The following is a 12,947-nucleotide window of genomic DNA, read 5'->3' on the forward strand; positions in this document are numbered from 1 at the left end:
GTGTGTCCTTATTCTAAAGACATGTCGGACATGGTACCTGCTCCAAGGCGTAGGCAGAGTTGAAGACGGCGGAGCTGGAACTGCTAGAAGCTGAGGCCGAGGACTCGGAGCTGCCAGATGGGGTACCAGTGCCGGAGCTCTTCACAGTCAGGCTTTGTTCATCGTTAAAACCAAGCTGTGACAGCAGCTTCTGGTCCCGATTCATGGTGAGCTAAAAGTCGGTGCAGGGGCAGTGACAGGTTGGAGTGAAAGAAAAAAAAACAGTAAGGAAGGTAGATGAAGGGTGCGTTTCCCCTGCGACACAAAAGATGCAGAGGGGCAACCCAGCAAAAACAAGAGGATATAGGACCCTGCTTAGAGGACTTAACTGTGCAGCCATTTATAGTTTGTACTGGCTTCAGGGGAATCACATGATTGGGAGAGGAGAAAAATGATTTGATGAAGGAGAGAGCTTAAATAGAATAAAAAAAAAATAATGGAGACTTACAAGACTTACCACACTATCATTGGCAAAGATCTGGACATTATCCACCGGACAGCTCAAGTGCTCAGATATCTTCCACCGGATACTTCCTATTGTCTCATTACTGTGGGTCTGCAGGACACAGACGTACACACAAACAGGCACAAGCAGTGAGCGGAGTTACTTCCTCTGTTGATTTTGTGTTACATAATTAATGTGTAAGAAGGAACTTGAGGGAAAAGTCTCACAATACCTCTAAGGTGAACGTGTCTTTGGTTGACTCATAGGTGATGTGAAGAGTGACAGGGTGTCCATTGTACGAGGCCCCATGAGGTAGAATAGTGCGAGGAACTGAGTACATGTCCTACAGAGAAACCCACAAAAATACTCAGCAACATAAAAATATTTAAGTATGTGAAAAGCAAGAGGTTTTTAGCTGATTTGCTACATAGATGTTGACAAGATTTTTTTTTTTTTTTTTAATTAAGTTGCTAGTGTTTTTGTGTAAGACACAAGAACATGTGCTATTTGTTTATGCCCTGGTTTAACAGACACATTTATTGTCAAATTAACAATGAGACCCTGAGTGGGAAGACTGCATGGCCTACCTCTATAGTGATGACGTAGCGCTCCGCCAATAGCAGCAGTCTTTCGATTATTACCAGCTTAGTAGATCTAGAGAAGAACACACAAAGAAGAGCATCAATAAGACTGAATAACAGGGGACAACTGTATTTTAAAGAAGAGATGTTAAATAAATGACTAAACACAAACTTGTTGTAATAGGGTTAGTAACTATGTTCTTACCCAAACCCCCCTCTGTACCTGGATGGTGATTGTACAGATGTGGCCACAGTCGGCATGGCGGTGGCTGTCAGCATCTTGGTTGCCCTAGTCACAGCATGTGTCAAAGTTGGACCACCCAGAGCCGAACTCGCTGCCTGAACAGAAAAAGGAAGAGAAATGTGTAATCAGGTTTTGATTTCTGCAAAACAACACAAAAACATGAACATATTCATCCACTTACCTCTAGTCTCTTGTAACAGTCAGCAATGAACTTCTTATGCAAATTTACAGAATCCTGCAATGGATGAAATGTTAACATTATATGTGAATCAGGTTGGTCACAGGAATTCAGTGGCAAATATCAACACTGTTATGGTTCAGTTATATCTTCTATTTGTATTTGTTGTGTACACATATACACTGACCTTCTTCATCTTGGGATTGAGGTTGGTGTAGCTGTATGTGATTATGAGCTGGATTGCTTCATTAGCTATTTCTTCATCAGGGGTTTCCATGGCGATGCGCCAGATAAAATCCATCCCTGCCAGGTCAAGGCGCTCCACACACTGTATTCAGATGACATGATATGACATCATGAAGGTGTCTTTTACTGTACACACATTTTTAATGAATTTCAACTGTACACATAAGTTAGCTGTTAGCATGTTTGTGAGGACTGACCAGCTGAGTTCCTTGACGTTTCAGGCGATGATCACATAGATTAACATTCTCAAAGAAGGTCTTAAATAGATTAAAACCTGTGAGGGGCATTAAATGTAAACATCACACACTGGTTAATAAACAAAAATTAAGATAGTTGGTCCATAGTGTATCTCTGAGCAGTTTCTCACCGTTCATGGTGATCTCATATGGCTCAAGTTTTAAGATCTTCTCTTTGAAGAGCTGCTGCTGAACATCACTCTCAAGGTCATGCTGTCCTTTGGTGAACCACTCGAAACACATCTGCACACATCGGAACGAGCTATGTTGAAGGTTCATTAACTTCATTTGGGGATACAGGATATGAGGTGCACTGGATTGTGGGTTGTCCAGATGGTCAACTGCCCATTTTACTTTGGTTCACAGAGAGCATCTGTTGCTGTAATCTTAAATTAGTAAGATCCTCTGTAAACATGTGCACTGAACTGTCAACAAACACTTCCCCACATTGGGACAGAGGAATGATGCTAATGATAAGAGCCATAGACGTAATCAGTCTTAGACAACAGATCTGTAAAAGGTGCCTCCTATTACCACTCTCTCTCTTATCTTATCAAATTAATAATTATTTCTTAGACTACATCAAACTCCCGGCTAGGTAACTTTCATCTACTGTTTCCTGATTTTTTTGCATTCGTTTTCTCCGAAGCAGTAATTGAGAAGAAAGGTGCTAGCAATGAAAAACAAATGGCCAAGGACAAGAGTTTAATTTGCATAACTATTTCCATACCTCACGGTCAAGTTCACAGACGTCCGGCCCCGACACCAGGCACTCCCAGAGCTCTTTGGCCCTATTCCAGACAAGGTAGAGGCTGGCCTCCTGGAGGAAGAAGGCCAGGAAGCGCAGGTGGCTGTCCAGATACTAAACATAGAGTCAGAGAGCCATGTGTAAGCTCGACCCCTGATCACACACTGTCAACATATAACACTGTGCTTTTTGAGTTTGATTAATGCCTCTGTACTGTGTAAAACCCAGTCCAGCTCGGATAGAGACTCATATTAATGTCAAATAATAAATTGTATCATCAATCATTTGTACGAGCAGCGCTGCAGCTCAATAGAGCAGTAAAGATCATCATTAAAGAAATGAAAAAAAAGACCTCCTGGTAGGTGTATCGTCCATCCACCAGGGTTGAGCCTGAAAGTCCATTATTTCCCGCAGCAGTCGCGGCCAGTCGATGGCAGCACACGAGGGATCCTGTGATCAGTTTGACGATCTCAAAGTTCTTCTTCAGGTCCTGGATGATGCTCTGTGGGGTGGCAAGGAACGGTTACCATGGCAACACCCACATGAATGTGCAACAGATCATTTTGATGATGTGTGTGTTTGTTGCTGTGTGTGTACCTTGTCCTGTTTTTGATAGGTCTGCTTGATGAAAGAACGGGTGATCTCGTGCAGCTGACGGAGAGCCGGAACAACCCAGACTGCCTGAGGACTGCTCTGCTGAGAGGCCTGTTGTGACACACACACACACGATAATGATATTCGCTTAAGTACAGCAAACACAAATTGATATGCTACATAAACAGAGGTCTGTGACGTTCGCTACTACTCAGATTTAATTATTGTACGTCACTGCTTTGTCATCACAGACGCACCATTTTGTATTTAAGACTTTGTCGAGACGTCATGAAAATGAAACCAGAGCCAGGAACATAAAGGATTTGGCAAAAATATATCTGTATTTGTCCAACTGTTAAAATCAAATATCAAACAGGTACTTCCTATGTAAAACTCTAATTCCTGACTCTGATTAGATTCCTTTTAGCTTAAAGGTTCAGTGTGTGGGATTTTCTATTATCTAGCGCTGAAGTTTTGGACTGTAACCAACTGAATCCCCCTCCCCTCACCCCTGCCTGTCCAAACCTTTAGGAGAAAGAACGATAGCCTTCAGGTAAGGCAACAACGTGCAGGTTCCTCTCTAAAGCCACTGTTTGGTTTGTCTGTTCTACTGCTACTGTAGCAACATGGCGGTGCAACATGGCAGATTGAACCCTAATGAAAACATCATTATGAATGTTAATTAGGACTTCTGCAGATAGATACCTCCAAACCCGACACACTGGACCTTTAAGTAACCGTGCTAGCACTTTCACCAAAGCTGTCCACTCATCCAGCAGCTAAATCACTTATTTGATTCTACTCTCACCCAAGATCAACACCACTGTGTAAATCATTAGTCAGTGCCAAAGCAGAAAATTAGCACACACCTTGTTAAACAACCTGATGTTACGATCAAAATGTGAAATTATCAACCTGTGACAAAAGAAACCCCTTTGTAGTTTAGCCCTGATCCGCGATTGGTTTGCAGGCATGAAGCAGTGAGATTGGATACAGATTTGGTCAGTGGAATTAGAAATTATACGGATTCCTTTTCTTACTTTGGCCAAAGCGTTAGCTTTCTTCTTGCTCCAAGAGCCAGAAAGAAAAGAGCTTTGAGTGTCGCTGCCTTTACTCTCCTCCTGAGTGTGAGTCTAGAGACATTTTATTGGAGGTTGATAGGAAGAATGAAAATGTATGGCTTCACAAACAGTCATTTTTTCACAGCATATATTTAGACATCATGTCACAACAAGAGAAGCACAGTGCAACTAAAAATATCAAAGATAGCTTTGTGGTATTTAGGTGTACTAGTCGACCATATTGGAGATATAGCTCTACTGGCAAATTGACAACAGATATATTCAGAGTTGGGTGAGGAAAACCTGTTACATTTTATGGATATTTTAGATTCAGAGGCCCAAAACAGAATTTCATTTAAAATTGTTAAACAGCAGGCTGCATCTGCAAAACGAAATAAGTCCTTCTATAACATGTTTATGATGTAATTATCTATGAATAAATCAAGACTATGAAAAAATATTATATAGTTATGAGCAAATATAAATGCATATTAAAGCATTAATTAATTTAGAGTTCTAACTTATCCTATGAGAGAATATTTTCTTTACAATTATGTTGTGTTTATACATCAGTTTTTACTTATGAGTACCCAGAGAACAAGTTATAGTCAACAAATGCATTAATAATATGAATTAATAATTACACTGTAGTTTGTTAATACATTACTGCCTTAATACTACAATAAGGGAATTAATGGGTTGTGTAACAAAAAGAATCAATGAAAGTAAAAAGGTTCTCAATTAAAGAATTCATTGTAATCAATATATGTGAGTGTTTTCATGTACTTTGATTACCTATTTAAATCATTCTATCTGCAAATATGAATATGAAGGAATAATGGAAAAGTTAGTCTGAAATCATCATAATAAATAATCCCAGCCGACTCAAACAACAACTGTGGAAGAGATAAATGGAGAAGAAAGATTACAAAGAAAGGGGTGAAGTGCCGTGGGCCTCTTTTCTGTCATGACCTGAAGGACTAAAAAAGATGTTCACCTTAATAGAAAAAACCTGCCTCATATCCCTAGGCTCACTGCTGCTCTAAGAATGCTTGCCTGGGACACACTCAGATGACGAAGGTACACAAACAGAAGGTGAAGCTTAATATCTAGAACTAACAGGGACTTGTTAACTTTAGACCAACTGTCACAACAGGAGCAAAAATGTAGGGGCCCAATGTACAGTCGCTTTAAAAGCTGAACTGCACGATAAACAGTCACTGGCTTCAGATAGGGAATCAGAAAAAATATATATACACATCCTCAACGACCAAGTGACACTAATCAATACCCTTGCCCCATAACTACATAGATAAAACCGAACAACTGGAGCATCTGTCTCACCTTCTTTATGTCCTCAATACATTTAATGATGTAACTGCGTTTCACCGCCTCTTTGACAGCATAAGCGTCACTCAGGATCCCCAGGTGCTCCTCCAACGCCTGCTGAACTAGACTGGTAGGCAGGGTGGGAAGATGAGCCAACTCCCACAACACCTCCAGCACCTGAACAGGGACACACACACAGGTTTTCATACACTTTAATAATGAAACCTAATGTACTGTAGATTTGCATAACTCTTTTGTAACGATTCTCAATGTCTTCAGCTGAAGGACAGATATATATCCACATACCTTTCCAGTTGTGGTTTCAGAGCGAGCTTCTCTGCCAATCCTCCCTATCAGACTGAGCAGCTTCTGTCTCACACGGTCACTCTCAACCTCCCAGCTCTGAATCACAGGAAAACACATCATAAATAATATCATAAAAAAGACCTGATAGCTCTGTCTTACAAGCCACTTGATATTGATTTTTTTCTCAGGAGTCCTGTTACAGAGTCTCTGTCGCACTGACCTTCTGTATGAGCACAAAGAGGTGAGTGAGTTGATCAAAGCTGAACTTCACAGCAGCAGCAGCGACAATTGTATGAATGTTTTCTATCACAGTTGATGACTGGCCCGCCTGAAACGCCCACACAAGAATCAACACATTCATCATGGATTACGTCAGTTTACAGGGTTTCACTTTTTACATTAAAGAAGAGAAACCTTTTGAGTGTGCTTCATGAAAACACAATAATACCACAGAATCTACTGGTGCTGACCTGTATTCTCCAGATCTTAGAGAGTTCATCCAGAGAAAGTTTACTGCCCAGCAGCTCAATGATTCCCTTAATCCTCTCACAGTACTGAGCTTGATCGATGTTTCCTGGTACAGACAAACATTTAAGGCACCACAGTGATTAAAGTCAACCTGGAACCAAATATACTTTTCTATTATTTGACATAATTAATATAAATGACTTCTTATTTGTCCATGTGTTTTGTTAAGCACTTTCTTAAAAGACTGTACATATATGTTGAGATGTGGCCATAAGGGTGTGTATTTTCTTACCTTCCAGTGCTATTGACAGAACTGAATTCTCTACAAGCCAGTCCAGCAGTTTATCTGTGTCAATAGCGTTTTTCACCGTCTTGGACACCGTGCTCTCTTCTATTAACTTTGTCACCTGAGAAACAAACACATAAAAAAAGTGCGCCATTGGGTCAACAATGGAAGCATCGAGAAAAATCAATAACCTGATACTTATAGAATAGTATACTTATACTATAGAACATATAAGAGCTGACCTCTTTGAGGGAGTTCATCTTGGTGGAGAAGTGGGGAGTTTTGAGCATACGTAGCAGCGTGTCCAGCCGCAGATCATCCACCACAGCGACCAGTTCCCTCTGGAACCTCATACACAGCAGCTTGATGGCCGACAGGAGGTCTGGGATGCTCACCAGTCGCTAGGGTTACAACACACAAAGAATGACTATGTGATAACTAGTCAAAAAACGTGACAGAAACATGTGAATTGTCCTATCATTATAAAAACCACACAAATCATTAGTGTGTAGTTTATAGAATCCGAGTGATATCGTCTTTGTGTCGATATAAGCTGGTAATTGCTCTACATTTCTATTTACATTCCCAGAACAGCATGGTTGTGCTGTTATTGGTTCATTTCTAGTCCTCATTAGGATTGCAGTGGTAGTCAGTGTTACACAATGTGATTATATATAAATTGACGACCAACCACATCTTGCGTTTCTTTTTATTTTATAGACATTCATTTTGTGTATCAGAGGTAGCACCCATGTAGTTATCAGCAGTCTCAGCTCTGCTCAGAAGTAGGGTCACATCACAGAGTGACAGAGTCACATGATGAGGAGGATTTGGTTCTAGATATTTTAAAGAGTTTGATGACAGGTCAGTGTGTTCCAGAGAGAGCAATAAAGTGCACTGCACACTTTAAAATGAAGCGCAAAACTTCTTAAAGATCTTTACATAATTATGAGAGGATGGTCACAGTCTGTGCAATTTAACAACACCTGTACGGACACTGATCCAATCTCCTCCTTTTCTTGTTATATGTCCAGTGTAATTTGTAATATCGGTGTTACAAGTCAAAAGTTTATTACCCGGAGGGAAAATTACCACACCATTGCTTTCCTAGTCCTCATGCTTCTAATTTAACAATTCAGGCGAGTCAGGTGTAAGTGGAGGTCGATAGTTCTCTACAGTGCCGTAACTTTCTATTGCTCTGTAGCTCTCTGCAGCTCTGTAATGAGCCGTATTCACTAAACCACAACTATTGCAGTGCTATGCAATCAAATTACAAAGACTTGTTTAAACTCTATCTTAAATAAACCATGATATATTTCACAATGTAAGATTTATAATAACGTTCCTGATCCAACTGTCTAAGTAAGAAGTCTGTTAGCAGGGGGGTAATTGTGAAAATCAAGCCTACCTTGTCTTTAAGATCCTTTTCCTCCAGGTTCTGTACATATTTGATCATCTTGTGGATGACTGGATCAAGCATCGGCTAGAAAACAAGAATACATCATAATGGAGAAAAAAAAGCCATGTAAAGAAACAAAGCTGATTATTTGAACAAATAGATAGAAAAAAATACACACTAAGAGGCCGCATACACATAAACACAGCAGTAACAAAGGGGGGACACAGAATGAGATAGGCTAAATAGGTTTGTGTGTGTGTGTACAGACAATAAAGGTTACCTGGACAAGGCTGGAGTTCAGGTATTCTGCACAAACTCCGAGAGGCTGGACCAGAGCTGATACACACTGTGTAGGGAGATGGAAAGAGATGACAAGAAAACAAAAATGAAATAACATTATCTGCAACAACTGTGGTGAGTCTCACTATCATAAGAATAATTCCATCTATCTCTCTGTTTTTGTAATCGAGAAAATATGTCTTTCATTTTGTGTCTTTGTCGTCTCATCAGATAAAACACAAATAACAACAGCACTGAAAACCCGCTCTAAGATTTAAATGTTCAGGCCAGCAATTAAACTGTATTCAAACTGCAAGTGAGTAGCAGAGAGGGAGCGTAACCACATGTGCGGGTGAGTTTGTGATAAGCAAGCACAGCTGTCACTGGTCATTTAGTGCTAAATCATAAGAGCCCACTGAGTGGTTCCAATGTTCCTGACTATCTGCTATCTCTGGTTTCCCTGAGAGCAGCTCTTCCACCTTCCTCCTCCTTTATTCACTAAGCAAACCCCCTCCCCCTGCACTTGATTTCCTGCTCAAAGCAGACAAATGAATGACTTATACTTGGGAGTCAGTAGAGGAGGGAACACTCCTCCCATTATCTTTCTTTCTTTCACTCTCAGTCACTCTCTCTCCAAAGCTTGGAGTGCGTTAGGTATCTGACAACTAACACACTCTACTGAGCTCCCACCGCCATTGAGGAGAGCTACATTGGTCTGCAACCAGTCACTGCCATATTAATATGCTAATGTTAGAAGAAGCATGTGTGCTGGGTGCACACATACACGCACACACATTGAATCAATGGCTATGTGCTGATGTGGATCCGGCTAGGTTCCCAGAAGGAAGCATCAGTACAAAGATGCCTCAGAACACATAACACAACAGAGCATTTCAACCATCACACAGCGGGAGGCTGAGAGCGTGTTTGTGTGTAAGTGAGTATTAAGCAGAGGGGGAAAGAGAGACATTCAGCACCCTGGAGCTGAGAGCAGTGGGGGTGAACATGGTGACCTTTTCCCTGTATAAGGCCATCTCTAAAGTCTGTCTACAGTCCCTCTCTCAAACCATCACCAGAGTGGGAACTATTTCATCAAGCCAAAGATACGTGAGGACATTTGTAAAGAGACCAAAAAGACAAAGGTTAAAGAAAAGTCTTACGGCAATCTCGATTTCCTCAGTGTTGAGTTTAGACTGGATGGCAGTGAATCCTCCCAACTCTCCAAACTGGACATAAAAACATGAAACAAGGTGGATTAGAGACAAAACTGTGAAATATGAAATATATGGAGAAAATAAATGGGAGACTGCTAGTTACTCACCCGATTCACCAAATCAACCAGCCAACCATGAGGCTCCTGAAACAAAACATTATGTTTTAAATGGGTTTAATCAGCAAGGAATTGGAACAACAAGTTACTGCGACACACACACACAATCTAGGTTTTCTGACAGATGTTGTGTGTCCTTCACACATGTTCTGCTGAGCCCCTGTGGATCTGATATACAACACAGGGGGTGAAGAACTCGTCGTTCTGCCCGTGAACATGATATTACACTGTGAACAAAATTTTATATGAAGTGTGCATAGAAATAAAAGCAAAGGTTTTCTTGTGAGTGCATCTAGAAAAATTGCCAATAACGCTCAAATAAAACTTCACAGTATTAAAAGGAAAGGATGAGTCCAGATGAAAGAGTAGTCCCTTACTTTCTGATAGGTGTTGCTGGGAGAGACAGCAAACATGTTGGCCTCTTCTCCAAACACTTCAGCCCAGTTCCTTTGACAAGCTTTCATCCGATTCTTAAAATGGTACTCATTATCAGGGTTGAAGGCCTGACAGATCAACAAAGATACAGCTAATAAATACATGCAGAAGACAGGTTTTACACACAAAATTGAATGTATACAACTGAGGGAGGGGAAAAAAAAGAATTTCTTCTTAAAGCTAGACAAATGTCTTTGGCAAATTGATGAAATGATGCACATTTTCACCCCCAAAGGCTTTTGTTTATAGCAGAAGATAACTTTTTTAATGCTGTATAAAAAAAAAATCTTGCAAATGGAGACAAACTAACTGAATGGCTGATTCAGTGCTCATGAAGCATCAAGGAGCTTACTTCCACCGACTATAACTGAATATTGAGCCAGATGTTCATTTTTTTCCAGCAACATAGTTTCTTAATATATTTCCAGAAACAAAAAACAGAGTAGAGGTATCAAAAGAGAAGAGAGACAGAGTAAGAGAGAACACACCATAGTCAGGACTCCCATCAGGTTTACAGGAACAGGGTCTTGCTTGACCCTCTCTGCCACCAGCTCCACCAGCAACATGAGCATGTTGTAAATCCCCTCATGAATCTCAGTGCCCCATTTGTGTACAGCACTGCTCGTCAGCAACTGGGGACGAAGAGCAAATAGACAGACAAGATTAAAGTCAGTGGAAATATGGATTAACGACACAACTCACTTGCTCCGTTTCTTTGTTGCCTACCTTTTTAAAGGCCTCCGGCATGCAGCGATCGATAAACCGCTTGCAGTTCTCATCAGCGTCAGCGAGACCTGACAGATGGGGAAATGATGATTGACATATTTTACCCACATTTATACTTGGGAAGAAAAAAAATGGCATCCGCGAGAGAGACGCAGATTGAGCCATGTTAACACGAGGTTTTAAAATAACATGTGAAAAACACCAGACGGTCCAAACAAAACATGCCACCCACACAGTTACAAAGATGGAATACATTTAGTTTCATGTAGACATAAAAAACAATCTTACTGTGCCTGGCGAGGCAGGTGGCTGCGATCAGGCACTTGCCCAGAGACTCCTCTCTCTTGTAAGGTATCGACCAGTGATCAGTGAAGACTCGACTCTCCAGCTCATACAGGTTGGTGGTGGGGAACTCCATGCTTTCCCCTGAGCAGTTCCCATTCTCATCATTGCTCCTCTGGAATACACGCACATGACAAAGTCACAATCAAATGCAGTGTGTGACTACATTTCAAACAGCTGGTCTCATTGTTTTATAATGACAGCAACAGTCTGTGCCTTTCTAAGATAATCCAAATGGCCTCCAGCAAAGATAAATTCATGCAGCACGATGCTTGATTAATTTTCTCCCTTTGGGAGATGAACAGTAAGAATGTGTGTCCTCTCCTCTATGATCCGACCTTCATCTCTGCTTTATTTTCCCCTCTGCTTTCAAGGCAAATCCACACACTTGGGCGATTTCACATAGTGCACCGGTGATTATATGAAAATGGTTCTGATTTGCAAGACAGGGAGTGAGAGCTAAAGTCAAGGGTAATGAACAAGCTGCCAAATAACATGACACTCCTGAGAGCAATATGATAGTATTCACCGTGACAGTCTTCTCCTGTCACATCTGAACGGGTTATGAAAGGCAAGTTAAAATTCAAACCACTCAAAAGTCAACTTCTGCATTTATGGCTCAGAACCACAAGTTCAATCTCAGCAAGCGGCTGCTATGAGGGGTAAGGTCTGTGAGTGTCTGTGGTGAAAGCAACAGCAGACATAGGATTTTTAAATTATTTACATCATTAAGTTGCTTACACATTCATGAAGTCATTTGAATATTCATGATCAAACTGCAGAACTCCCTCCTCTGAAACAGTGCTGCCCAGTGGAATGGCTCAGCACACTAAAGCATCACTGATGCATGTCCTATTTGAAATCAAGTAATTTAGGTTTCTTCTTGCATGAAAAATTATCTTCAAACAAGACTGAGTCCTGGGATTCAGCTCCCACTACATTCTAATTCTCCAAAACTATTACAATTAATTTGTCTATTGTAAGTGGGGGCACTGCCTAGGGTTATACCTATAGTTATATTAGCATAATTAATGGACAATGTATTAAGTGCATGCGTTTAGTGCACTGCATACTGATAAATATGCTGGATAATAGAAATTGATGGAAGGGACATTAAGTAGAGGCGAACTGGAGGGGAGGGGATGGGAGGAGGAAGCAACAGAGAAGCATCATATTTCATTCCTTCCCTTTTTCAGAAAACTAGAAATGACAGGCTAGATGGATGAGAGGACGGAGCGATAGACACTATGTTAACACAAGTAATAGAACAGAATCTATGTATGCAAGATTTCCCATCTTACAGTGTCACAAAAAAAACTCTGGATTTAACTTCAGTCTAAAAATCTAGTCCTGTTATTTAAATATAAATGTTTCTCTCTTTTACAACAGTGGAACCCTCTTACATGTCTTATTTAAACGTGAAATCAAACCTGCAGATATGTTGCAACACTTTGTTTTAAGGGACATGAGGTAACTCATCGCCTCTCTGTTACTATGCACCCTGCAACCCTCCTGGGACCCCCCCCTGCAAAAAGCTGCAATGTGTTTGTGTATGTCCGGGTGTCCACAGGGGCTATATTTAGGAGTATAACATGAGGCCAAATCCCTGTGACATGTGTCTTAATAATAAATACAGCAGAAAGAGGAAGAGAAGGGAGGAAAGACAGAACTTTTA

At 40.8% G+C, this 12,947-nt stretch overlaps 1 protein-coding gene across 5 annotated transcripts in view; it reads right to left on the reverse strand.

Moving 5' to 3' along the window:
* usp24 (ubiquitin specific peptidase 24) overlaps positions 1-12,947 on the reverse strand; it is a 32,374-nt gene that overhangs the window by 17,773 nt on the left and 1,654 nt on the right. Inside the window, exons 2-28 of one of the 5 annotated variants that reach the window (XM_053430109.1) lie at positions 11,219-11,387; positions 10,931-10,998; positions 10,693-10,836; positions 10,147-10,272; positions 9,761-9,796; positions 9,600-9,665; positions 8,441-8,506; positions 8,170-8,244; positions 7,004-7,162; positions 6,768-6,882; positions 6,478-6,581; positions 6,228-6,335; positions 6,008-6,103; positions 5,717-5,878; positions 4,352-4,444; positions 3,315-3,422; positions 3,070-3,219; positions 2,700-2,831; positions 2,101-2,212; positions 1,931-2,007; positions 1,675-1,815; positions 1,491-1,544; positions 1,289-1,404; positions 1,072-1,138; positions 717-827; positions 497-595; positions 38-211 (exon numbers count right to left, since the gene is read on the reverse strand). In XM_053430109.1, the coding sequence (XP_053286084.1) occupies positions 38-211; positions 497-595; positions 717-827; positions 1,072-1,138; positions 1,289-1,404; positions 1,491-1,544; positions 1,675-1,815; positions 1,931-2,007; positions 2,101-2,212; positions 2,700-2,831; positions 3,070-3,219; positions 3,315-3,422; positions 4,352-4,444; positions 5,717-5,878; positions 6,008-6,103; positions 6,228-6,335; positions 6,478-6,581; positions 6,768-6,882; positions 7,004-7,162; positions 8,170-8,244; positions 8,441-8,506; positions 9,600-9,665; positions 9,761-9,796; positions 10,147-10,272; positions 10,693-10,836; positions 10,931-10,998; positions 11,219-11,387 (2,928 nt within the window). Of the gene's footprint in view, positions 1-37; positions 212-487; positions 596-716; positions 828-1,071; positions 1,139-1,270; positions 1,405-1,490; positions 1,545-1,674; positions 1,816-1,930; positions 2,008-2,100; positions 2,213-2,699; positions 2,832-3,069; positions 3,220-3,314; positions 3,423-4,351; positions 4,445-5,716; positions 5,879-6,007; positions 6,104-6,227; positions 6,336-6,477; positions 6,582-6,767; positions 6,883-7,003; positions 7,163-8,169; positions 8,245-8,440; positions 8,507-9,599; positions 9,666-9,760; positions 9,797-10,146; positions 10,273-10,692; positions 10,837-10,930; positions 10,999-11,218; positions 11,388-12,947 lie in introns of all 5 variants that reach the window. The other 4 variants (XM_053430108.1, XM_053430107.1, XM_053430106.1 and 1 more) reach the window with 4 other exon arrangements.

This window comes from Pleuronectes platessa, chromosome 9 (genome assembly GCF_947347685.1).
Source record: "Pleuronectes platessa chromosome 9, fPlePla1.1, whole genome shotgun sequence".
NCBI classification, from domain to species: domain Eukaryota; kingdom Metazoa; phylum Chordata; class Actinopteri; order Pleuronectiformes; family Pleuronectidae; genus Pleuronectes; species Pleuronectes platessa.